The sequence below is a fragment of the Myotis nattereri genome (genome assembly GCF_964212035.1).
Source record: "Myotis nattereri genome assembly, chromosome: 2".
Classification (NCBI taxonomy): domain Eukaryota; kingdom Metazoa; phylum Chordata; class Mammalia; order Chiroptera; family Vespertilionidae; genus Myotis; species Myotis nattereri.
The window spans coordinates 150,164,129-150,191,745 of record NC_138076.1 but is presented as its reverse complement, the minus strand read 5'-3'; the positions used below and the strand labels follow the sequence as shown (position 1 = coordinate 150,191,745).

The window sequence follows — 27,617 nt, the reverse complement described above, 5'->3', positions numbered from 1 at the left end:
ACATGATTTTTTTTTTAAATAAACCTATTAGAATTGCTCCTTAAAAAGAAATTGTTATTTTTCTCTCAGGGAAAATACTCTGCATACCTTGAAACAGCGGCAGCTATCTTATATAGGAAGTGTCCGTACTCTTGTCACTGAATTGGTAAGTGTTCTTTGAAATGAAAGTTCTCTTCAAAAAAAAAAAAAAAGAAGAAAAAGTAAAGAAAAACTGAAGAAATATAAGGAAAGTTGTCTTCAAAGTTAGGTGATATTTTTTTTAAGAGTTGGATCTTTGTTTTTGTTTCCTGAAGATTTGCACAAACTAACTCTAAAACTACTAAGATGCATTTAAATTTGATGACATGTATTTGAACATATCTGTGACCTATGAGTTATAAATTTTAAAAGAAGGTATAGAAGTGTTCCTGATTTTCCAGCATTAACAACAAATTAATTTTGGTCTTACAGCAAGGTTTGATTCTTGAACTATTTGATGGTGACCTATGAAAGCTCTTTCATATAGAAAGCAGGGGGAAAAATAAAGCTTCGTGAATTAGCTTGAGGTTAGAAAGGTCATTCTCGGACATGAGTAACAGTGGATTTGAAAAGAACAGGAGTCTATAGAAATAAAGGAATAGAGCTTTGTGACAGGAGGCAGCATGTGATAAATATTTATAGTGAACAGTGGGAGAAATAAGTAACAGTTGAAAAAATTGATAAAATTATACTTGGTAACAAAAGTGAGGGAGAGGGAGAGAGAGAAACATCAATGATGAGAGAGAATCATTGATCAGCTTCCTCCCTCATGCCCCCAACTGGGGATCAAGCCCGCAACCTGGGCATGAGCCCTGACCAGGAATCGAACCATGACCACCTAATTATTAGGTCAAACGCTCAACCACAGAGCCACATGGGTCAGGCACGAAAGTGATTTTTGATGAAAATTGTTTGGAAACTGTTAGAAGAGTTTGGAATAAATTATAGCTAAACTACTTAGTAGCAAGCAACTGAAAGTGATTTTCTCTTATCTGGAAAGTAGTGGTTTCCTTTTTCCAGAAAGAGACCATATTCCAAAATTGAATGATTATATCTGTCTGCAAAGTATTTGTGAAAATAGCCAAACCTATTATGCATTTCATTTTCTGTATATTCACATTGCCATAAACAGTAGCATTGGAATAAGAATTATTTCCTTTTTTAAGTCACATTAAAATATTTTTCCATGTAAAATTCAACATGCAGATCATGGTGCTCTTGGCTTAAAAGTGAGAACATTATATTATCCCAAATGTTAAAAAGTACATTTCTTTCTATCTGTGAAAGGTAGTAGGAAGGAATAACTGATGGGTTTGTTTGTTTGTTTTGGGGAGGGGGGGAGGGGATTTATTTATTCAAAATCTGTTTGTTTCATTCGGTGTTGGTGTGTTTTATCTTGCATTAACCCCATAATGGGCTCTCTTCACATAGGTTATCAGAAACTACCAACTAGCCCTTTCTAGTCACAAAATAGATTGAGATTCCTTCAGTTTCTCCTCTGTGCTCATTTTTTAGAATTAACTTGCCATGTAGTTGCTACTGTATCAGGGTAAAGATCAAGCCATCTTGAATTATGAGTATCATTCTAGAGTTACTTGGTTGGGCTGGGCTAAGCTAGTGGTATTTCCACTTTTCCTGACCTAGGCATACACTTTTGTGGGCCAAAGGAATCTATTTGAAATGCGCAGTAAGCAGTTGTGTGGCTATTTGGAACACTTGTGACACTTTCATTCCTGTTAATTAACTAAATCGTAAGTGAATTTATTTCAGTAATATATTCAGGAGAGACTTATCATCTCTTGATGTGTTTAATGTATGTGAGTACAGCCCTAACCAGTTTGGCTCAGTGGATAGAGTGTCAGCCTGCGAACTGAAGGGTCCCAGGTTCGATTCCGCGTTACCGGCACATCCCCAGTAGGGGGTGTGCAGGAGGCAGCTGATCGATGTTTCTCTCTCATCGATGTTTCTAACTCTATCCCTCTCCCTTCCTCTCTGTAAAAAAATCAATAAAATATATTAAATAAATAAATGTATGTGAGTACAAAGGACTTACAGTTGGTGTTTTTTTTTGTTTGTTTTTATAGGACCCTGATGCTCCCATAAGACAGAAAATGCCCCTTGATGATCTGGATAGAGAAGATGAAGTTAGATTACTCAAATATCTTTTCACTCTAATCCGTGCTGGAATGACAGAAGAGGTAAATTGTGTACTCTCTGCTTGTCCAATTGTAAAAAGACATAGACTCTTCTTAAGTTGAAAGGGATCTTTGTGACCACCTAGTATGCCTTCTCAATGTATCTAGATGTAACTGCTGTTTGAACATTTTCAGTGATAAGAAACACATTGCCTCAGGGGCACTGCACTCTAGTTTGCACAACTCTTAATAGACAAAATTTTTTAAGAAGCCAGACTTTGCCTCCCTAGGCATATTTCCATTATTTCCACTTCTGATTTTTAAGAGTTGAGAACAAGTCTGCCCCAAATTGCTCTTTCAGGTGACACTGAAAAGATGCATTTGAAGATCATCATGGCCCTCAGATTTCCTCCTTTTAATCTCACCTCTTTAAAATTAATCTCATTTGTGAATTTTAAGATCTTGAATGTATAGGCATACCTCTGAGAGATTGCAGGTTCTGTTCCAGAACACTATGATAAAGCGAGTGGTAATCTTTTTGATGGTAGAGGGTCTTGCCTTCAATGTGTAAAAAATGCAACATCTATGAAGTGCAGTAAAGTGAAGCACAATAAAATGAGGTTTGCCTGTAGAATGTTAAGTATCTAATTAGACAACTTACTAGATGAGGCAGTCTGATACATAGGAGCTTCAAGCTTTAGATATTATGTTGTACATCTTTTGCAGTACTCTTGGTGATGTCCTTTTTGAATTCAAATTGTTGTTTGTTCTGGGTTATAAACCATTAGCATATATTAAGTAACTTCTTTTATTAATAGTCTTGGGTTAATAAGCATCATTCTTTTTTTTTTTTAATATATTTTATTGATTTTTTACAGAGAGGAAGGGAGAGAGATAGAGAGTTAGAAACATCGATGAGAGAGAAACATCGATCAGCTGCCTCCTGCACATCCCCTACTGGGGATATGCCCGCAACCCAGGTACATGCCCTTGACCGGAATCGAGCCTGGGACCTTTCAGTCCGCAGGCCGACGCTCTATCCACTGAGCCAAACCGGTTTCGGCAAGCATCATTCTTTTAATTAATAAAAGAAGGTGATCTCATACATTCATTTACTCAGAAAATATTTAAGTCCCAGCCACTCTGCCAGGCGTGTGTAAGGACTAGGAAAGGTAAGGGCAAACAAAAAGCAGAAAGCAGAAAATGATCACATTACTGAAGACATGAGAAACAAGAACTTTCCAGGTCCCTCTACGTTTACATTACCCCAGATCGTAGGTTTTTGTATTTATTTAAAGCTTTTTTCTTGTATAACTTTTTAACATAATTGTAATCATAGTATACATTCAGTGTTTGTTTTTCTTTTAACATTTTTATTGAGATATAATTCACATACCATACAATTCACCCATTTAAGGTACATACTTCAATGATTTTAGTATAATATTAATTTTTTTTTATTGAGGCAAGATATATATATATAACAAAATTTGTCTTTTTAACTATTTTTAAGTGTGCATTTCAGTGGCATTAATTACATTCGCAACATTGTGAAACTATTGCCTCTATATGCAAAAGTTTTCATCACCCCAAACAGAAACTCTATTAACTGTTATGCAGTAACTCCCCATTTCCTTCTTCCCCCAGTGTCTGCTAATCTCTAACCCACTTTCTGTCTCTATGAATTTGCCTCATCTAGATATCTATAATAATAAAAGCGTAATTTGCTAATTAGACTGGATGTCCTTCTGGACAGAGCCAGGGCTGCGAGGGAAGCCCGAGTCCTGGGTGCTTGCTGGCAGCTGGAGGGAAGCCCGGGTCCCGGGTGCCAGAGGGAAGCCGGTGCCGGCAGCCAGGGGAAGGAAGACCTACTCTTGCACAAGTTCCAGGCCTCTAGTTACATATAAGTGGAATCATGTAATATTTGTCCTTTTATGTTTGGCTTATTTCATTTAGAATGTTTTCAAGGTTTAGATTCAGTTTTTAATCTTATTTTTATATAGCCTATCAAAACATTTTTCCATGTTTCTGCACAGCTTTTATAATTTATTTATTTCATAATGTTTTAAAGTCACCAATCCAGAGTGGTGTTTGAGATATTCTTTAACAGGTTGTATTCATTAGGTTTTTGAGGTTCAAGAAACCCAACTTATATTACTTACAAGAGGGAAATTAATTGGCTCATGGAAGTACAGAGGGTTAAGTCTGGCTGAAGCAGGATTCGGGACTCAGAAGATGTCATTAGGATACTATCTCTTGGCTCCGCCTTCTCTGACTTCATTCTCAAGAAGTCACTGCTTGGATCTGTGATGGCCACCAGCAGTTTACATCTTCCTGCCAGCTAGCAATCCCAGCAGAAGGAGTGTATCTCTTTCTCAGTATCTTCAGCAAGAGCCCTGGGGTGATTCTTGTTAAATCATATGCCTAACCCTAGAGTTCAGACATGGGATTAGGCCTACTCAAACCATATAAGCTAAGTAAGAATGGGGAAGAGAAAGTTCCTGAGGAGATGATGGAACAACAAAAACCTGTCTATCTGACTGTCATAGTGAGCTCATTTGATTGGCCACACTTAACATAAAGAAACATTGTCAGTAGAGTGAATGAACAATAGCACCCTGTCATTCTAATCTAGAAACTAACAATGTTTTTGTAATACTTTTACATAAATTGAGGGTAATCAGCCTCTTTAGCCCCATTTGTCTCTAGCAGAATTAAATGCCTGTGGGCTCCATGGGAACCTGTTGATAAGTCCAAAATCAGAGCAAAGGGATTATTAGGAAAAGAAAGGCAGAGAAAATAGTAAGGCATGCATATGGTGATAAAGTGAAATGCCATTTCTAGTTGTCCACATTATCCTTTGTAACATGTCATAAATTACTTAATCCTGTCACACATCGCTTACACTTTTCTATAAAGCATTAGGACTTTCCCAGCACTCCACTGGTTATATGACTAACTGCTCTTCTTGTTTCTGAAGGCACAGCGGCTCTGTAAACGTTGTGGTCAGGCATGGAGAGCTGCAACACTTGAAGGCTGGAAGCTCTATCATGACCCTAATGTTAATGGAGGTATTTTAGTAGATTTTTATCTGAGAGCTGGGGACATATAGTTTCTTAGCTCTAAATGCCAGTCTCTGTGAAATATAGCTTTTGTTTTTAGAAGTCAAGTGAACGATCTCATTTTAAACTATGTATTTTATTTCTTTAACTTTTACAGGAACAGAATTAGAGCCTGTTGAAGGGAATCCATATAGATGCATTTGGAAAATAAGCTGTTGGAGAATGGCAGAAGATGTAAGTATAATAAAATACTTACTATTACTGATTTTTACTCTAATTAATTGAAGGCCTACTAGATGCTCAGATTAGTGTAAGGTTAAAGTTCTTGCTTTCAAGAACTTTTAGTCATATTGAGGAATTGGCAGACTTAAGTACTAATCAGAATTATTCAGACACTAAGTAATAAGGATTAAAAATTGATATAAGGCAAAAATATAAAGGACCAGTGAATCCTGAAAATGAGCTTTGGACTAAAGCTGGTTCCCAGGAGAGAGAGTTAAATTGAACCTTTAACAATTAGTAGGATTTGGGCTGTTGGGCATAAAAATAAGGAATTCTAGCTAGGATGCATAGGTTATGATGTGATTTGTGCATTCCTAAAATTCACTGTAGCATGCAAAATTGTACAAAAACCCACAGGGCTTTTGGGGGGAAAGGAGTTAAGAATACAATACTGAAAAACCATCAGTGATACATAAAAAGATAAAAACTTAATAGAAACAGTTTCACACTTAAATGGTTAGGAAAGACATAAATACTATAATAAATGTGGCACTTTACCTTGAAAGAGACCTAAAGTTTGCTTGTGGAATTGGGGGTCAGAGGATTCCAACTTATGAGGTTATCTGAAATCAAACAGAAAATTATAACACTCTGTGGGTCAGTTTAGCTGATAACACACCTGATGAACTGAGGTGGCTGGTAGATGTTTGTATATGTCTAAGTAGCCAGTTCAGCTGGGTGTAGTTTTCTACATTCACTTCGTCTTTCTTGAGGATGAAATTGTGCATAATCAAATGGGAAAATTGCGTTTTGTTCAGATTGTTCCTTGATATATCAATTGCATTGAAACAAATTTACATTTTCAAAACAAGCATTGTAGCAGAACTGACTGTAATGGAAAGATGATGAAAGAGGTGAATTAAGAACAGGCAGTGTGGTCCTTGAGTGCTGTTCTAAGGAATGAGAGGGTTTTTATCATAGATAGTGGTGAACCATTGAAACCTCAAGGACACGGGACAGCAGTGTTAAGATTAGCCTGGCAGTGGAAAATAGGTTTATAATTGATTGGACTAAAGGCCAAGAAACTATAGAGGAACCTGTTAGAATTATTCAGATACTAAGTGATAAGGACCTGTCCTAGAATATTGAAAGTGATAAGGGAGGGAGCAAGAATGGCCAGGACAAGTAATTGGAGACAGAAGGAGGGCTCAGATAGTGAGAGTCTCTGAAGTCTCTTGTGTGGATGATAAGAAAACTGGAAGTACCATTAATAGATTCTGGAAGTAAAATGGAATCATTTGATGAATATAATGAATTCTGTTTAGGAGTTTGATGCAAACTGATGCGGGTCCAAGTGCTTTGTTTTGATGTTTTTAGGTCAGTATCAGGCAGTATTAGATATTTAGGGACTTTCTAGCTGACAACACTTATACACATTCTGTTTGGACTAAAATTGGACTATTGTAAATAAAGAATCCATTAGACTTGGATCTGCTTTTATCCTGTATTTGAAAGTTAGATGTTTGTCTTCTCCTAAAGATGTCAGCATTGACTATATCATCAGATTAAGGGATCCTCTCTCTCTCTTTTTTTCCAATATATATTTTTATTGATTTCAGAGAGGAAGGGAGAGGGAGAGAGATAGAAACATCAATGATGAGACAGAATCATTGATTGGCTGCATCTTGCAGCCCCCCAGGCATTGAGCCTGCACCTAGGCATGTGCCCTGACTGGGAATCGAACTGTGACCTCCTGGTTCATATGTCAATGCCCAACCACTGAGCCACGCCTGGGCGGGATCCTTTCTCTTATTACCCCACCAGATCTTTCACTAAAGTTTAGAAACTATCAAATAAATAAGTTAAGTTTGGAAGATATTGCCAAACTCGGTTATGAAAGAAATTGACATGTTAAGAAAAATAGTTCTCCAAATTTATTTCTATTTTATTTCAGGAGCTTTTTAATAGATATGAGAGAGCAATTTATGCTGCTTTAAGTGGAAATCTCAAACAGGTATGCAATCTGTTTTAATCTTTTTTTCCTATGGAATGAAATCAGATACATAAAATATTCTAATTATATTAATAAATCATAAACTTAAGCTACTTTTTAAGAGTAACAGTGATAAAAATAATCACGCAATAGAATGACTCAAGCTTTTTGATATGATGTACCCCATACTCTAAATGATGCTTTAATACATGAAATCAGACTTCAGTTTCTAAGAATTATAAATTTAATTACAATATACATTTACTGATGGCTTATAGAATGCATAGCTTTATGCAGAAGTGTACCACTGAGGTCTAACAATCCTATGTGTAACCCTATTACCCCATGCATTTTACATCCATTTTGAGGTATGCTATATTAGTGGAAATCCTATCATATAGCAGCATAGAAAATTGAACTCAGTATGGGCAAATCTTAATAGTTCAGACTTCGATGTGGTTTGGCAGGGAATGGGTGGGGTGTTTGTTATGCTATTTTACATTGCAGTCCGCAATATTTTGTGATTATAGTGACTTTATAGTTCGTATCCATGGATGTACCTGCTTTCCTTTCTTTTTTTGTTGACTGTGCCTGTGTTTTTGTTTTGGATTGGGGGAAAAGCTTCTTCCTGTCTGTGACACCTGGGAAGACACAGTGTGGGCTTATTTTCGAGTGATGGTGGACAGTCTGGTGGAACAGGAGATCCGGACATCAGTAATAACTCTGGATGAAACTGAAGAACTCCCTAGAGAATATTTGGAAACAAAGTGAGTTTGTTGGTTTGTTATAGTCATGATGATTTTTAGTATACTCTAAAGTTTTATTTTTTATTCCTTGTTCATATGTTCATATTATTAATATTATTTTATCCCTTTCCTATTCTTTCTCTTGAAGTTGGACCTTAGAAAAGGTTTTTGAAGAACTTCAAGCTACTGATAAAAAGGTAAATATTAATATGAATATTTTACATTAGCTGAAATAGAAAACAATAAATGTTCTGCTATTGTGCACTGTAGCTGGGAGGCAAAAAAATATGTGAAACCTTGTTATCTTCTCCCTTCTTTTCCTCACCTATTATCCAAATGAGGGATAGTTTTTAAAAGCAAAAAAGCGTAATTGCATATTTAAGTAATACAACATTTCTGTTTCTTTGGTTTAGGATTGGTCTCACCTAAATATACAGTATGTATGTAAGCTAATTTATCCCTTTTGAAAAATAAAGACACATAATTGAAACTAATAAAACTTTTCCTAGATCTCAAAATAATCCAATATTTTTAAAGTAATGTTCTTTAAAAAATTTTATATGACCAAAGTAATAGCATATGTCCTTGGAGCAAAGTAATCTTATTTAACAATAGACAAACATGGTAATTGACCATACCTTCACTACACCTTCCATTGGCTAATCAGTGAGATATGCAAATTAACTGTCAACAAAGATGGCAGCCGGCAGCCACGGAGCTGGAACGAGCAGGAGTCTTGCTTGTTCCAGTGATGGAGGAAGCCAAGGTTCCCCGCCTGCCGCGGCCTGCTCTAAGTTACACTCAAAGCAACAAAGTTTCAATTATAGAAGATAAATAAACCCCAGATACCTGCTTTCGGCCAGCCGTGGCCATGGAGCTGGAGAGCGCAGGAGACTTTCCCTCCCACCCGCCCTGGCCGGCTCTGAGCTCCACTCCAGGCTACAAAGTTTCAATTATAGAAGGTAAATAAATCCCAGGGAAAAAAAGATAAAAAGGAGAGGCTGGGAGCTTCTGTCGCTGGGGAAGCTTGGCCAGCCTGAAAACGGCCCTCAGCCCTTCACCCAGACTGACCAGGCACCCCAGTGGGGACCCCCCACCCTAAAGGTGGTGTGGCTAGCCTGAAAACAGCCATCAGCCCTTCACCCAGGCTGGCCAGGCGCCCCAGTGGCACCCCTGAAGGGCAAACCAGCCGGCCCCCACCCGTGCAGCAGGCCTCTATCCTATATAGTAAAAGGGTAATATGTAAACTGACCCTAACGGCAGAAAGACTGGAAATGACTGGTCACTATGACACACACTGACCTCCAAGGGGCAGACGCTCAATGCAGAAGCTGTCCCCTGGTGTCAGTCCACTCCCACAGGGGGAGCTCTACTCAGCCACAAGCCAGGCTGAAGGCTGTCAGTACAGCGGTGGTGGTGGGAGCCTCTCCCGCCTCCTCAGCAGCACTAAGGATGTCTAACTGCAGCTTAGGCCTGCTCTCCACTGGCAAATGGACATCCCCAAAGGGCTGCCGGGCTGCCAGAGGGATGTCTGATTGCCAGCTTAGCCCCAACCCCCCAGGGAGCGGGCCCAAACCAGCAGGTGGTCATCCCCCGAGGGGTGCCGGTGCCCAGACTGCGAGAGGGCACAGGCCGGGCTGAGAGACCCAACCCTCCCGTGCACAAATTTTTGTGCACCGGGCCTCTAGTCCTATATAATAAAGAGGTAATACGCAAATTGGCCATCACTCCAACACACAAGATACCAGGCTGGCAGGGGAGGGCAGTTGCAGGGGACCAGGCCTGCAGGGGAGGGCAGTTGGGGGCAATCGGGCCTGCAGGGGAGGGCAGTTAGGGGTGACCGGGCCAGCAGGGAAGGGCAGTTGGGGGCAACCAGGCCTGCAGGGAAGGACAGTAAGGGGCGACCAGGCCAGCAGGGAAGCAGTTAGGGGTGACCAGGCTGGCAGGGGAAGACAGTTAGGGGCAATCGGGCTGGCAGGGGAGCAGGTAGGCATCAATCAGGCTGGCAGGGGAGTGGTTAGGGGGTGATCAGGCAAGCAGGAAGGCAAGTGGTTCAGTGCCAACAGTCCTGGATTGTGAAAGGGATGTCCCAGATTGGAGAGGGTGCAGGCTGGGCTGAGGGACACACACCCTGTGCACGAATTTTGTGCACTGGGCCTCTAGTCCAATAATAAAACTTTTATAATTTCCTCTCAACACTTTTGTGGTTATTCTCATTCCCCTAAGAAGGTAAAGCAAATTGATATGTATTCTTCCATATGTTTCACCATAGTCTTACAAATATGTAGAAATAATGTAGATATTCTGCTGTACGATTTTGGGTTTTGTTATGGCTTTTCTTATATTACATATACATTACAACTTCTATTGTGTGTGTTTTTTCATTTAATGATACTTCAAGTTAGTAGATACAGATTTAACAACCCAACTTATTCTTTTTAATAGATACATAATGTTCTGTATAATGATGTATAATTTTTAAATCATCCCACTTTTGGTGATATTTAGGTTGTTTCTAGCACTATAATGAACATTTGTGTATATATATGCTTATCTACTAGTCCTGTTTCTCTAGGATAGGTTTCCTTAAAGCAGGGTTGCTGTTTAAAAGGTGTATGTATATTGAATTTATTAACTGGTTGTAGCAATTGATTCATACCCCCACAAGTAATTTATTAGTGTGTCCATTTCCCTGCATTCTCACTGGTCCCAGATATCACCCTTTTTATTTTTTGCCCATCCATCACATTAGGTAGAAAATAGGAATGTACCACCTTAGCTGGTTTTGCTCAGTGGATAGAGCATCAGCCTGTGGACTGAAGGGTCCCGGGTTTGATTCCGGTCTAGGACACATGCCTAGGTTGTGGGCTTGATCCCCAGCAGAGGCCGTGCAGGAGGTAGCTGATCAATGATTCTCTCTCATCATTGATGTTTCTCTTTCTCTCTCCCTCTTCCTCCCTCTCTGAAATCAATAAAAATACATTTTTTAAAAAAAGATAATAGGAGTGTACTGTTCTACTCATTTTTCTGTGCATTCAGAAGGCTAAGCAAGTTTTCCTATGTTTATTGACCACCTGTGAATTTCCTGTTCAGATCTTTTACCTATTTTTCTAGTGGGTTTTGTCTTTTCCTTATTGTATAATGAGTTCTTTGTATAGTAAGGAAATTAATGCTTTTTCTGTCAAAGGTTTATTGCCAGTTTATTATTTTGGAGATACCAGCTAATGAAAATAAAATAAGAAAGTCAAGGAATAGATCTAAATATTGGAAAGGAGGGAACATTTTCATATGATAAAAATGTAAATCTAGAAACTCAAAACTCCATAGAATTAATAAGATGAGAATTTGTTCATCTAAAATTCAAAAAAAAGTTACAAAAAAGTCATAGCCTCTCTATATTTGTTACAACTAGTTCGAAAAGGATATAGCTTTCCTTCCCAATAGTGCCATTTAAATTGTTGACTAAAACTATAAGATACCTAGAATTAAAAATTAACCAAAGGTTTGAGAACCTTCCTAAAGACAACTGTAGAATCTTATTGAAAAACGTGATGGCCCTGCTCAGATAGTTGATTAGAGTGACATCCCTATATGCCAAGGTTGCGGGTTCAATCCCCAGTCAGGGCACATATACAAAGCAACCAATAAATGCATAAATAAGTGGAACAACAGATCAGTGTTGCTCTCTCTCTCTTCCCCTTCCTCTCTATAAAATCAATAAATAAAAATTAAAAAGAAAAACACAGATAAATAGATATACCACATTCCTAGATGAGAAGACTTAATCATTAGTAAATGTCATTCATTCCAGAGTTAACATAGAAAGTTAGTGCTTTAGGGGATTATTTCTAGACAGAAAATTTCCAAATAGGAGAATAAGAAAAAGAAGAGAAATTAGAAAAGAACAATAGTTATGGGATAGTTGTCTTCATAATAAAACTTAATATAGAAATATAGCAAAACAGACAATAGTGTGGTGAAGGCCTGGGGTGGGAGGCGGGGACAGGCTGGAGGAGGTCAATGAGGAAAGAAATGGGGACATATGTAATACTCTCAACAATAAAGATTTTTTTAAAAAGGAAAACAGTATGGCATTGACACAGGAATACAAAAGTTCATATGAAATCCAAGTATAGATGAGAACGTAAATGATACTGGTAACCTTTCATATTAGAGAAAAAGGGATGGTTTCTTTAGATTCACAGTATGGGCATAATTGACTTTCCATCCAGACAGAAAACAAAGCAGGATCCCTACCTCATGCCATGTATTAAAATAAATTCCAGATGAAGCAATGGTTCAAATGTAAAAAGAATAAATACTGAAAGAAAATGTGAACTAAATAAAAATTTTAGATATTTGACAAAAAAATAAACTATTTGGTACAAGAAATCCATCTCCCAGTGACCTGTAAATGTTTTTTTTTCCTCTGTGCCTAATCACTATTTTGATGGTTTTTTATTACTCTTAGTGCCATGTGCTGAAGAGACTACCCAAAGAATGCTGTTCATGTCGATAGAAATCTTTATAATTTATTTCACTAAAGCCCTTCCTTTCTAGTCCACCATGAAGTGCCAAGGAAAATAGTAGTAAAATATAAAAATTAAAGTTTAATAATAGCATTCGCAGAGATTAAGTCATTTTATCATACTTCTCTGCTTTCAAAAATACTGTTCAGTCCTAGATTTGTAAGTCTTAAGTATATTCAGAAGCAGAATTCTTTCCATATTTTATTTTGTTTTAGTTTTCTAAAATCTTTCATTTCCAACTTTTTCTTTATATATGTATTTTCAGAAGTTTGTGACATTTTTAGTTTAACAATGAGTACATACTACAGAATGACCACTAGAAGATTTATGGAAAATGTAAAAATTTTTTTCAGAGAGTTCTGGAAGAGAATCAAGAGCATTATCATATAGTTCAAAAATTCCTTATCCTGGGAGACATTGATGGTAAGATATTATAATTTTAGTTTACTTTGTATGAATTCCTTGTTGTCTTATAGTAATGTAAAAAATTGTCAAAACAATGCATATGACTTACCTCATCTTTTAATCTGTATAAATGTCAGCCTATTTAAATGCAACTATCCACTTAATTGTTATAAAGTTTGGGTTTCATCCAGAGACTGTGTTATGTAATGGTTATTAACAATGAGATAGTGATTTCATAGCACTAGCAGCCGTGGGCAAACTACGGCCCGCGGGCCGGATCCTGCACGTTTGAAATGAATAAATCTAAAAAAAAAAAAAGACCGTACCCTTTTATGTAATGATGTTTACTTTGAATTTATATTAGTTCACACAAACACTCCATCCATGCTTTTGTTCCGGCCCTCCGGTCCAGTTTAAGAACCCATTGTGGCCCTCGAGTCAAAAAGTTTGCCCACCCCTGCACTAGAGGGATGTGGTAAATGTTTTTAGTGATGTTTATTTAGCTTTTTTGTTGTTGTTTTTTATCCCTATTGTTGAATCTTTGCTTTGATGGCTTACAGGTTTGATGGATGAGTTTAGCAAATGGCTCTCCAAAAGCAGAAATAACCTGCCTGGACACCTTCTCCGCTTCATGACTCATCTCATTTTGTTTTTTCGCACGCTGGGACTACAAACAAAAGTAAATAAAAGTGAACCATTACCGTTCTCTGGAAGGCTGATGCTTTACACCTGTCATCAGGAAAACACTGCTTTTTGTTGTGGTTTTCTACAATTGGTGATGGGGGTGCCAAAGTATTCTGTACAGTCTCCCTGTGGGTGACCCCTTAGGGTTCTAATCCGCCGCTGCAGAATGCTGATGTTCTTCTGGTTTCTGGTAAATTCGGAACTTTAATCCTCAGTAATACCCAACTCTGAATCAACCAGCTAAGCTAACTGAACCAGACTAAATTCTATGAGATTGTAAACCTTTGTTTTCTTTTTTCTTTTTCTCTTTTCCTAAATGATTAATAACATTTTGGTTAGAGTACATGTAGAAGGCAGAATGATACAGTAGTTAAAAGCTTGGGTTTTGGAGTAAGAATCCTGGGTTTACAGCCTTACCCACCAGCTTACAGTTTTTTAATTCTGGGTAAATAAAACCTCCATAGGTCGTAGTTTCTTTCTCTGTAAAATGTGAATAATAGTAACTACTCACAGAGAATATGGTATGGTTAAATCAGGCAATGCATGGACTTTGCTAAGCACTAGTTATTGCTCAGTGTTAAATATTGAATCATTAAATCATTTCATAGCAGAATTTTTATTAGATATATTGCTGATATACATAGGCAGTTGTGTTTAAAATTGAATTATATCTTTTTTTCCTCTGAAGGAAGAAGTTTCCATTGAGGTCTTAAAGACATACATACAGGTAAAGTTTAAGAATCCACAATATGGTCCTTTTTTATTTTTATTTTTTACTATTTTAATGAAAAAAAATAATATTTTAATACCCAGTCACAGGAAATTCATTAGAATCCACAAGAGATTTTTAATTATCCGAAGTTCATTTTTTTAGAGTTCAAAATTATTCTGTTTAGCAGCACAAATCTCTGTTTGTATGAATTTCTCCTAAATATGTTTGAAATTTTGAAGTGAACTTTTAAAAAAAGTACCACTGATCCTAAAACTTTTGTTTAACTGGTTACATACTTTGATCTTTTTCTGTTTTTTAGCTTTTAATAAATGAGAAACATACAAATCTTGTAGCATTTTATACCTGTCATTTGCCTCAAGACCTTGCTGTTGCCCAGTATGCATTATTTTTGGAAGGTGTTACAGAATTTGAACAGCGCCACCATTGCCTGGAGCTGGCTAAAGAAGCAGGTAAGAATGATTGAGAACTTCATCTATTGAGCTTTGTAAGCAAATTATCATTTTGATTTTAGTAACATTTATCCTTCTACTTTTAAATCTTATTTCTCTTAAGAGAATTTCAATGAAATTCTGTTTTAGGAATAAGATGCACTGTAACTCATGCATAAAATATCTTTTAATTTCGGCATTTTAAAAATGTGTTTCATTTTATGTTATATTTTTAAAAAATGGTTATCCCAAATTATTGTATCTGTTTAGAGAATATTAGTGTGAACAATTAATTCTTGCTTTTGTTTCTTCAAAAAATTCTTTAGATCTGGATATTGCTACTATAACAAAAACTGTAGTTGAGAATATTCGAAAGAAAGATAATGGTGAATTCAGTCATCATGACCTGGCCCCAGCCCTAGATACTGGCACTACTGAGGTAATGTGAAGCGGAAGGGAAGAGAAGTGCTGTGCTTTGGTGAACTTCTGCCTTAAAATACTCTGGCTGCTTTTTTTTTTTTTTTTTTAAGAATTCTGTTTTGTCAGCCAAGCCTTTTAAATTATAAAAATCAGGAGCAAGCTTAAGGTCTTATGTAAGGGCTTACTTATATTAATATTATGTTACAGGAAGCTTCTTTAATAGAAAAAACCTGAGCATTGGATTTTTGCTCATCAGATTATTCTAGATACTAACCCTTATGTAGCTTTCTTATTACTATTTTCAGAAAGGAATGAAAGTGTTGTCTAGGAAAGAAAATAAATTTAAGAGTAGTATTTAAAGGAATCACGATTAAATTGGTGGGTCATAGAATATACAATTCCAGATTCACAGTCCAGTAACTTTTTCTGTAATTTAATAGAAAGCTATTAAATGTGGAAATATACTAAAGAAAGCTAGATTCTTTCACAATTTTGTATAACTGGAGGGAAAATTATGTTCATTAAAGTGCAGGTGTAAGTTAATTTTACTAATTTGCAGAATATCTTAGAAAATAATAAAGTTGATGTTTTGTTTTGTTTTTTCTTTTTCAATTAAATGAATAGGAGGACCGTTTAAAAATTGATGTAATTGACTGGTTGGTATTTGACCCAGCACAGAGGGCAGAGGCATTAAAACAAGGCAATGCAATAATGAGAAAATTCTTGGGTATGCTGTATTTTTTATATTCTTTTTTTAAAGTATTTGTTCAAATCCATATATTCTTAAACTTTGTTTTGTTTTGTTTGTGTTTTGTTTTTCTAACCCTTCCAATGAGGGAGAGCACAAAACAGCCTCTCCTGTATCAAACCTGATGTTATGAAACAAAATGTTTACAATGAATTTTCACATCCTACTCAATTCTGCATATAATCTCAAGGCTTTGAAAAATGTAATCCTTTTTATAAGACACAGATGTATGTAAAAATAACTGTATTTAATAAATCCTTTTGTGATTATGTCATTGAAGTAAGGAAAAACTCCAGCCTTTAGGCTGAAAGATCACCCAGACCTTTAAGTATGTTGGGACCTGAAATGTTACAGCTCACTGTAAAAGTTGCAAACTAATTATTAGAATCCCTTTTATAAACCATTATACAGAAATAAATCTACATATATTGAAAATTTTTGTATCTTTTTCACAGCATCAAAAAAGCATGAAGCTGCAAAAGAAGTATTTGTGAAAATTCCTCAGGATTCTATAGCAGAAATCTATAATCAGTGGGAAGAGCAAGGAATGGAAAGTCCACTTCCCCCTGAAGATGATAATGCTATCAGAGAATATTTGTGCATTAGAGCTTATTTGGTGAGTTTGTAAAGAAAACAACAAATGTGCCTATCTTCATGATGATTTTCTGGTTCACTCTCAGACTTTGAACTGTTTGCAGAAATGATGATTGGCTCATTATCATCTCTCTTGTGACTGTGGTACTGACTGATCCATATGGGCATTGAAATCATGACCTTGTCTTCATTAACATGAGCTGCTAATTAAGAACATCTCACATGGCACATAGTGTATGTGATATCTGTAACTTATGTTTTCCTAAGATTCTTTGAATGCTTTGTCTTTAATATTTCTGTTTTTGGCCATAACTGAGAAAAGCAATATATTCTCTATTTGTTCTGACTAAAATAATAACAAACTCATTCAAAATCTATTCAACAGATAATGAACTGATTACAGTGGGCTTATGTTCTAGGGCTAAATCTGTGGATGGCTTTCTGTCCTTGCCTTCTAGAAACTAATAGACCAATAAAAAAGACAGTAAACATGCATACATCACAGAGTGATAACATTACAGAGTGACAAATACAAGATACAGACGTGATCAGGATGCTAAGATAGGAATAAGTGCCAGAAAACACATATCTATCTATATATATAAAAGCGTAACCGTTATGACCTGATGACCGGCTGGTAGCTATGATGTGCACTGACCACCAGAGGGTAGACGCTCAACGCAGGAGCTGCCCCCTGGTGGTCAGTTTTGCTCCCACAGCCAACCTCCTACTGCCGGCCAACCTCCCACTGTCCCTCCCCCCTGCCGTCCAGCCCTGATCGCCCCGATCACCGGCCACGCCAAGGGGCCCCACCAGTGTACGAATTCGTGCACCGGGCCTCTACTATCTATCTACTTATATAAAAACCATGGGTGGTGTTCATCATGACCAGAACCGCCGTGACTAAGCGGAAGGAAGTCAGTCCTGCAGGGGTTGTCTTGGCAACAGCTGCACCCTCCCCGGAGCTATTTCCTGTAAGGGTGGGGTTTGAGGCAGGAACCCACCCTGGGAGTGTGGAGGCATTATCTTTATAAAGTGTGCCGTGCCAGCACAGCCAAGGGTGAACCTGAGTGGGGGCGGCTGAAAGGCTTAGAAAAGACAGACAAGAGAAGGAAACCTGGGCCTTGGTGGGACGCTGCTTCTCTGAGAGACAGCGACCACGCCCATAGCCATGCCTTTATTTTATAGCAGATGCTACAAGGCAAAGTAAGGGCGTGACCAAGATGTTTACAACATTCTCCTGGGTTTCAATCCTACTCAACTACATGCACCTGAACTCTATCAAGCCTACATCACTCAGGCACATGGGGCCACGTGTTTGTACCATAGGTTCAAGCTTACAACTACAGCTGTTGGCTATAATTGTGCTGGGAGGGCCCTGCCCTCCAGCTGGGACTTGCACGTGGCAATGAGAGGACTGTGCCCTCTCATCAGTCCAAGACTTGAACCTGTCCAAAACACTGTAGCGGCTCCCCACAATAAAGTTTTAATTCTGTTTCTTTGTTACTAATGTTGTGGCCCCACCCCATAACAAAGAAACAATATCCGGAGGATGAGGCCCAGGAGTCAGGATTTTAAAAAGATTCCCAGGTGATTCTAATGTGCAGCCAAGGTTGAGAACCACTGCTATAGATAATATTACAAATATATCTAAACGTGCAATTCTTTGTCCAAAAAATGAGCATGTTCAAAAATTAAATGAAGAAAATATGGATATACTCGATGGAGATTTTCACACATATTTGAGTGATGATTCCATTGATTCTACAGATGATGCTGAAAGGAAAATTTTCCCATTGAATTTCTTAATAGTATTACTCCTTCGGGAATGTTGTATCATAAATTAAAATTGAAAGTGGGTGCAATCATCATGCTATTGAAAAATCTCAATAGTAAATGGGGTCTTTGTAATGGTACCAGATTTATTACCAAAAGATTATGACCTAATATTATCGAAGCTGAAGTATTAACAGGATCTGCAGAGGGAGAGGCTGTTCTGATTCCAAGAATTAATTTGTCCCCATCTGACACTGGCCTCCCATTTAAATTGATTCGACTATGGTTTCCCGTGATGCCAGCATTTGTGATGACTATTAATAAATCACAAGGACAAACTCTAGATAAAGTAGGCATATTCCTACCTGAACCCGTTTTTTGCACATGGTCAGTTATATGTTGCTTTCTCTCAAGTTTGAAGAGCATGTGATGTTACAGTTAAAGTTCTAAGTACTTAATCACAAGGGAAATTAGTCAAGCACTCTGAAAGTGTTTTCACTCTTAATGTGTTGTACAGGGAGATATTAGAATAAGTTTAGTCACTTTATCAGTCATTGTTTGCATCACTGTTGTTTTTATATCATGTTTTTTTTGTTTTCCTATCATTTTGTTGTTGTTTTCATATCATGTTTTTGTCATTTTTATATCATGCCTCTGTTGTTGTTATATATCCTTTTGTTACTGTTTATTTATTAATAAATTTATTATTTTCATATACATTTTACTAATTTTCTTTTATCTCTCACACTTCTATTATAGAGAAAGGGCAAATAGCAATATTAAAATATCTCTGCTAATTAATTCCCTTTTTAAGAAAATACATTTTATTAATTTTTTAAAGAGGGGAAGGGAGAAGGATAGAGAGTTAGAAACATCGATGAGACAGAAGCATCGATCAGCTGCCTCCTGCATACCTCCTACTGGGGATGTGCCCGCAACCAAGGTACATGCCCTTGACTGGAATCGAACCTGGAACCCTTGAGTCAGCAGACCGGTGCTCTATCCACTGAGCCAAACCAGTTAGGGCAATTAATTCCCTTTTAATGTGCATGAATTTCGTGCACCGGGCTACTAGTATAATATAAACCTTACTAGTGTTTGTCACTCAACAAAACATTTATTCCAATGATTATTTTGCATAAAAAGTAAATATTAAAGTTTTATTTCTTGATGCTGCAAAATTATTTCTAAGAACCAAATTTGAAAAACTGTTGAACATATGTGAAAACTTCTTTTGTATTTTTCTATTTTATTTCATTTTTAGGAAGCCCATGAAACCTTTAATGAGTGGTTTAAACATATGAATTCAGCCCCACAAAAACCTAGTTTGATACCTCAACCAACCTTTATTGAGAAAACGGCTCATGAGCACAAAGAAAAGAAATATGAAGTAAGTTGACTATAGCTAAAACCTGTGTATTGCACCTTAACAACACATGCCATATACTTAAAGAGGCCATTTTTCAGCAACTATATTCCTATTATAACAGATGATCTTGTTGTTTGTGTTCTACTTTGAAAAAAAAAAGAAAACTTTCTGTAGAGAATTAAATAGACCTGAAACCTACCTTCAGGTGACAGTAATGTTCATGTACAACGCTATTATTTTAGTGTTTTATTTAACTGCAGCCTGTTGATGTTTATTTTTACATTTGGCTAACTGAATGTCAACAATTTAAAACAGTGATTTTCAACTGGTGTGCCACAAGAATTTTTAAAATCTGCAATACCTAACTATTTAGTCAGGGGCACTGACCTCTTTCCTTAAATTGTCAAATAAAAAATGACAACAGCCAACACAACAATGGCCATCTGGTGTGAATGCCCTGTCTCGAATCATAAATATGTAGGTCATATAATAGAGTTGTATCTTATTGATCATGTTGCATAATAAGGTTGCATCTGATGGGTTCTTTTTTTTTTTTTTAAATCCCAACCTGAGGATATGTTTGTTAATTTGAGAGAGAGAGAGAAACATCGATTGGTTGCCTCTCATACGTGCCCCGACCAGGGACGGAATCCACAACCTAGGTGTGTGCCTTGACCAGGAATCAAACCTGAAGCCTTTTTTGGTGTACAGGATGATGCTCCAACCAACTGGGCCACACAGCTAGGACTGATTGGTTAGTACTTGGTATCAGAAATCCTTATATACAAGTATAGGCACCTGATTTTTTTAAAATATATTTTTATTTCAGAAAGGGAGAGAGAGAGAGAGAGAGAGAGAGAGAGAGAGAGAGAGAGAGAGAGAAACATCAATGATGAGAGAGAATCATTGATTGACTGCCTCTTGCATGCCCCACACTGGGAATCAAGCCTGCAACCCGGGCATGTGCCCTGACCGGGAATAGAATGGTGACCTCCTGGTTTCTAGGTCGACACTCAACCACTGAGCCACACTGGCCAGGCTAGGCATCTGATTTTTGACTTTTTAAAAAGTCACTTTGGAGCAAAAATAGTAATAACTTTTTTTTTTTTTTTTTGGTAAATCAATTAAAATTATACTCTTTTTTTGTCAGATGGGCAAAAACTGTAATTTTGGTTTGCTGTAGAATTTTAGTAATTGGCTTATGTGTTTTGTGAAATGAAAAAGGTTGAAAATCGCTGCTTGTGAATGATGTTCCACATATATATTCCTGTCTGTACTTTACAAATACATTATTTAGTGGTTTTCGTCCACGATATATCTGCCTTATGTTTGTTTTGCAGATGGATTATGGTATTTGGAAAGGGCATTTGGATGCCCTAACTGCTGACGTGAAGGAAAAAATGTATAATGTCCTGTTGTTTGTTGATGGAGGCTGGATGGTAGATGTTAGAGAGGTAAGCTGTGTGTATTGTTTGTAGCTAAAAGCAAAAAACAAGTTTGTTTTTTTAAATATATTTTTATTGATTTCAGCGAGGGAGAGAGCAATAAAAACGTGAATGATAGAATCCTTGATTGGCTACCTCCTGGACTGAGCCTGCAAGCCGGGCATGTGCTCTGACCTGCAATGGAATCATGATCTCCTGGTTCAGAGGTTACATTCAACCATTGAGCCATGCTGGTTGGGCAAAAGTTTTTTATTTTGTTTCTTAAGTTTTTTTTTTCTTTTTTTTTTTTTCTGAATAGGAGCATCTATACTTCTTATATAACCATTATTCTTATAACTGAACATCCCATAATTTAAACCTAAACTGAAAATATGAGCTAGAGAATGGAAATATTTGACTCTTGGGTAAACTATTTCTTCAGATTTAATATGTTCACTCAGGGGAAGAGAGAAACTTTGATTTGTTGTTCCACTTATGCATTCATTGGTTGATTCTTGTATATGTCCTGACCAGGGATTGAACCCAAAACTTGGCATATCAGGACAATGCTCTAACCCCATGGTCGGCAAACTGCGGCTCACGAGCCACATGTGGCTCTTTGGTCCCTTTAGTGTGGCTCTTCCTAACCCTTAGGAGCACCCTAATTAAGTTAATAACAATGTACCTACCTATATAGTTTAAGTTTAAAAAATTTGGCTCTCAAAAGAAATTTCAATCGTTGTACTGTTGATATTTGGCTCTGTTGACTAATGAGTTTGCCGACCACTGCTCTAACCAACTGAGCCACCTGGCCAGGGCCTGGACCAAAATTTTTAATTATACATGTGTTCAACTCAGTTTAGGGATACAAAGATAAGTCTTAGTAGTATGAGTAACCCTATATAATAAAAGGCTAATATGCAAATCGACTGAATGACGGAACGACCGATTGCTATGACACGCACTGACCACCAGGGGGCAGACACTCAATGCAGTAGCTGCCCCCTGGTGGTCAGTGATCTCCCACAGGGGGAGTGCCACTCAGCCAGAAGCCGGGCTCATGGCTGGCGAGCTCAGCGGTGATGGCGGGAGCCTCTCCCTTCGCCTCCGCAGCTGTCGGACATCCCCCAAGGGCTCCCAGACTGCTAGAGGGCGCAGGCCAGACTGAGGGACACCATCACTCTCCCCGAGTGCATGAATGTTGTGCACTAGTCCTCTAGTACATATATAAAGCAGTGGCTCTCACCTCTGAGCTATCCATTTAAATGACCTGGGAAGCTTTTAAAAACTACTCGGTTCTACACCCAGAGTTTCTAGTTTAATTAGTCTAAGGTAGGGCTGGGTTTTTGTTTTGTTTTGTTAACTGTCTAGAGAGCTTTAATGTGTAGGCTGGGTTGAGAATCAGTTATAAAAGTACTAAATGCCATGAGAAACACACCAATTGAGTATTCTGTAAATTCCGGAAATAAAAAGGTTACTTCTGCCTGGAAGATATCTGGACAGGATGCTTGAAAGGTAGTCATTTTTAACAACTTTATGACTACTTAATGTCTGTCTGTAGGATGCTGAAGAAGACCATGAAAGAACACACCAGATGGTTCTACTGAGAAAGCTTTGTCTGCCAATGTTGTGTTTTCTGCTTCACACCATATTGCACAATACGGGTCAATATCAGGAATGCCTGCAGTTAGCCGATATGGTATCCTCTGAGCGCCACAAACTGTATCTGGTAAGTTCTAGAGCAACTGCGCTTTTAAATTTTAGTGATTTGGTCAGCTATACTTAGATTTTATACTTAAATAGTCTCATTTTAATGATGTGCCCGTTTTTGTTTTTTGTTTTGTTTTGTTTTTTCAAAATATGTATACATTCCTAAGCAGTTAGAGCAGGGATGGGCAAACTTTTTGACTCGAGGGCCACAATGGGTTCTTAAACTGGACTGGAGGGCCGGAACGAAAGCATGGATGGAGTGTTTGTGTGAACTAATATAAATTCAAAGTAAACATCATTACATAAAAGGGTACAGTCTTTTTTTTTTTTTAGATTTATTCATTTCAAACGTGCCGGATCCGGCCCGTGGGCCGTAGTTTGCCCACAGCTGAGTTAGGGGTATATAGACTGGCTCAGAGAAACAGCTTTGAAGTTCTTAACCATGCTAATGTACTGGCCTCTGGCTACATAAATATTAAAAAGGAATTTCTTCTTGTATTAAGCTAATCAGGTTGATTAGTTGACTATAAGTTCCTACTCTTCTTTGTTCTCATTCTTAACATTTTTCTCTTTTTTAAAAATCAGGTATTTTCTAAGGAAGAACTAAGGAAATTGTTACAGAAGTTAAGAGAATCCTCTTTGATGCTTCTAGACCAGGGACTTGACCCATTAGGATATGAAATTCAGTCATAATTCGTCTACTCTGTGTAATCTTACTAATTTCCATGGTAAATGGAGTTTTTTGTAAAATATACATATTTGTAATTACTGGGGCTTTTCTTTTGCATTATCATGGGGAGAAATGTTTTAAAAATGTAGACATTTGAATTTTGTACTTTTCAGAATATTATGGTGACACTGAAATTTTAGTGTATTATATCAGTATTTCCCTGTGTTTATTAATAAAATTATGTAAAAATTAAAATCTTTTCTTAGAAATTCCAGGATTGTTTCTGTTATATAATAAGTAATTAAAATTCCTATTCCATTTTTTTCCTATGATCATAAGTACTCTGGTATCTTAAAGTTATGAAGAGGGTGGAAAGTAGATTTAAGCCAGGTATGTAATTTCTCATCATAAAATTTAGCATTTCTTTAAATAGTACAACTAAGAAGATGAATAGAGGAAGAATGTTTTCTAAAATAATATTAAGGTATTGTTTTCTTTACTTTGAAGACATTTCCAGTTTAGTAACTCTCAGCAAGCCTGCCACTGAAATGGCGCTTGTACAGTCTTGATGTGGGACCCAGCACACAGTAAACTGAATGACTTGAGGAATGCAAAATGAGTAAAATCTAATTCAGCCTTTTAGGAAGGGAAAGACAATCAATATACATTGTAAATGCCATTAGGATATACAGCCAATCTGAGCAGGAAGAAACTACTTCCAGCTAAAAGGTCCCCGAGGAAGTAGCTTTTGGGCTGGGATTTGAGTAATGCACTCAATTTGCAAAAGCAAAGTTAAAGCACAAGAAGGGTGAGGCACTACAGAGTAGGAAAGCGGTATGAGCAAGACCGAGAAAGAGTAGCTGTATTCATAAACTGTATGTTTATGAATCGGCAAATGTGCCACATTGACTACAGTGCAGGAAGAAAGGAAGAGACAATGTGCGTCTAATAGGAAACACGGTCTAGGTTAATAACTACCCGAACTGGCTAATCATCTGAATCTCCTGAGGAACTGCTAAATATGTATTTATAGGTGCCAGCTCTAGAGATATTGGGCTCGGGAAGCCTGGAATGGGGTCATAGAATTTGTATTTTTTAAATAAAGCTATGGGTGATTTCTAAATAGCTAAGTTTGAGTCATTCTGGCTTACATCAGAAATGGGTATTGGTACTCCTCCTGAACCTAAAGCAGATAGCAGTGTACTGTTGATCATAATAGAGACATGGACTCTGCCTCGTTTTCTAGCTAAAGTGATCCAAAGATGAGAATATTTACTTATCACAACCTTTTAATTTTTATATCTTACTATGTATCCATTTTAAAATGAGATAGAGCGATATGAACTGATAAGCAAGAGTAAATCTAACAAAACATGTATAGGATTTGTATGTTGAAAACTACAAAATACTGATGAAAGAAACCAAAGAAGGGTGAAATAAACGGAGAGGCACATTCATTAACTAGAACACTCAACATGGTCAAGATAGCCCTTCTCAAACTGATATTCAGGTTTAACATAATTCCCATCAAAATTCCAGCCAGAAAATAGATTGCATTTTAATTGGGATGATTCAATTAATATTAATTTTCTTAGGTATGATAATGGTATTGTGGCTAGGTAGGAGAGATGCATGCTGAAATATTTATAAATGAAAGGTCATGAAGTCTACACTTTAATTTTAAATGGTTTAGGCTTTAAAATAAAAGTCTACAAAAATAAAGCAAATACAGCCAAATGCTTACTAGTGAATCTACAGGAAGGGCACAAGAATGTTTATTATACTAGTCTCAACTTTTCTATAGATTTAAATTTTTTCAAAATGAAAAATTTGGGTGGAGTTTGAGAAATTGTGACAGAACAACAGAATTTCTATATGGAAAATAAACTTGACCCCCACTTTATACCATATACTGTCATTAGGAGAATGACTAAACAAATTGTGGAATCTATAATTAAAGAATAATATGCAAATCAACCAAACAGTGGAATGACTGTCCGGACGACCTTCCTGATGAAGCCAGGGCTGCAAAGGCCTACTCTTGCATGAATTTTGTGCAACGGGCCTCTAGTATTTATATAAAACAGTACTACTACTTTGGCCGGTGTGGTTCACTTGGTTAAGCATTGTCCCATACACTAAAGACTCTCAGGTTCAATTCCTAATCAGGGCACACACCCAGGTTGTGGTTTCAATCCCTGGTCGGGATGCATAGCAACTTCTCAGTGTTTCTCACATCCATGTCTCTGTGTGTGTGTCCCTCCCTCCCTCTCTCTCTCTCCCTTCCTCTCTGTAGAATCAATGAAAAACATATCCTCGGGTGAATGAAAACACACACACAAAAATAGTACTACTTAGCAATATAAAAAGGAAAGAATTGATCTCAACAAAAAAACTTAGACACAAAGAGTACATACTGTATGATCTATTTATATGAAGTTCTAGAACTGGTGAAAAAATTAGAACAGTGGCTTCCTCTTGGGTGTGGGCAGGAATTTAGGAAGTTTTGTGTGGTGATGGAAATGTTCTATAGCTTAATGGGTGTGGATTACATTGGTGCATCCATTTGTCAAAAATTGTACAATTTGTCCTGCTGGTATGGCTCAGCGGTTGAGCTCGGACCCAGGAACTGAGAGGTCACACTTTATTCCCAGTCAGGGCACATGCCTGGGTTGTGGGCTCAATTCCCAGTAAGGGGTGTGCAGGAGGCAGCCGATGGATGATATTCTCTCTCATGGATATTTCTATCCCTCTCCCTTCCTCTCTCTCTAAAAATCAATAAAAAACATACTTTAAAAATTGTACAGTTTAAGAGTTATAAATTTACCTTTTAAAAACTGAATGGAAGGGTGGGGAGTATACATGAAACAAGAATGGCAGTTGGTGGAACCAAGTGACAGCTACAAGTGGGCTTACCACACTGTTTTAACTTTGCACAAGTTTGCATTTTTTCCATAACAAAAAGGAAGGAAATGGGTTAGGGAGCCAGAGAAATTTGGGTTTGAACCTTATCCTCATCCCATTTTAGCTGCAAGAAAACATCCATGAACCTCTATTTTCAACATGTAAAAATGAGAGTAAGATAATCACATTTCAGGTTGATAAGGGTTAGGGCTCCTGTGCTTCGCTGAAGGAAATAAAGCCACTTATCAACTAAATCAGCCTGGAGAGGTAAAAGTCTGAAACTGGGAAATTGGATGAATGTCAAAGATGGCATCAGCTAAGGGAGGCCTTGAATGACAGAATCAAAGATGGCATCAGACTAAGGGAGGCCTTGAATGGCAGTATTGTAACCCTAACCCAGTGGTCGGCAAACTGCGGCTCGCGAGCCACATGCAGCTCTTTGGTCCCTTGAGTGTGGCCATGAAGTTTCAATCGCACTTCGCGCCCGCACATGGTATTTTGTGTAAGAGTCACACTCAAGGGGCCGCAGTTTGCCAACCACTGTCCTAACCCAACAGGCAGTTAGAATCTGCTAGGTATTTTTAACTTTTTTTTAATGATGTCAAGTTATGTATATTGTTAATAGTTAGAAACATAATACAATTGCACTAAGGACAGAACAAATAAGTGGACTTTAAAAATTACTGTTATTTTTAGCCTGATGACATGACGGACTTGGGAAACAACACACTGGTTCTTATAAACTAGCTTTTATTTGGGGAGTGAAAAGGGCATGCAACTCGTTGAATGTGTCAAAATGGGTTAACTGGATATTTTAAACTATGAGTTCATAGTTTAACTATTTTCAAAATACAGTATAAGAAACAGAGGAATGATAAAAATATAACTTATCATCCATGCTAAGATTATCAGTCCAAATCTATAATCACAAGGAGACAACAAAGATAGGCTAATTAAAGCCTAGGCTTTTCTTTGGAAAACAGGTGAGGGTAAACATGATAAATCCTTGATCAGGTAGAGGTCTGTAGGTCCAAACTGGAAGGGAGG

General features: G+C 37.4%; 1 protein-coding gene across 1 annotated transcript in view; it reads left to right on the top strand.

Annotated features, from left to right (window-relative positions):
• The window catches only part of NUP107 (nucleoporin 107), a 47,668-nt gene extending 23,730 nt beyond the window's left edge, over positions 1 to 23,938 (top strand). The window contains exons 11-28 of the mRNA XM_081083114.1: positions 70 to 145; positions 2,103 to 2,216; positions 5,134 to 5,224; positions 5,373 to 5,449; positions 7,392 to 7,451; positions 8,052 to 8,197; positions 8,325 to 8,373; positions 13,059 to 13,128; positions 13,671 to 13,789; positions 14,483 to 14,521; positions 14,826 to 14,976; positions 15,282 to 15,394; positions 16,000 to 16,102; positions 16,579 to 16,739; positions 19,758 to 19,883; positions 21,203 to 21,316; positions 22,848 to 23,015; positions 23,582 to 23,938. Coding sequence (XP_080939240.1) covers positions 70 to 145; positions 2,103 to 2,216; positions 5,134 to 5,224; positions 5,373 to 5,449; positions 7,392 to 7,451; positions 8,052 to 8,197; positions 8,325 to 8,373; positions 13,059 to 13,128; positions 13,671 to 13,789; positions 14,483 to 14,521; positions 14,826 to 14,976; positions 15,282 to 15,394; positions 16,000 to 16,102; positions 16,579 to 16,739; positions 19,758 to 19,883; positions 21,203 to 21,316; positions 22,848 to 23,015; positions 23,582 to 23,689 — 1,885 coding nt within the window. The 3' untranslated portion in view covers positions 23,690 to 23,938. The remainder of the gene's footprint in view (positions 1 to 69; positions 146 to 2,102; positions 2,217 to 5,133; positions 5,225 to 5,372; positions 5,450 to 7,391; positions 7,452 to 8,051; positions 8,198 to 8,324; positions 8,374 to 13,058; positions 13,129 to 13,670; positions 13,790 to 14,482; positions 14,522 to 14,825; positions 14,977 to 15,281; positions 15,395 to 15,999; positions 16,103 to 16,578; positions 16,740 to 19,757; positions 19,884 to 21,202; positions 21,317 to 22,847; positions 23,016 to 23,581) is intronic.
• Positions 23,939 to 27,617: the final 3,679 nt, after the last annotated feature.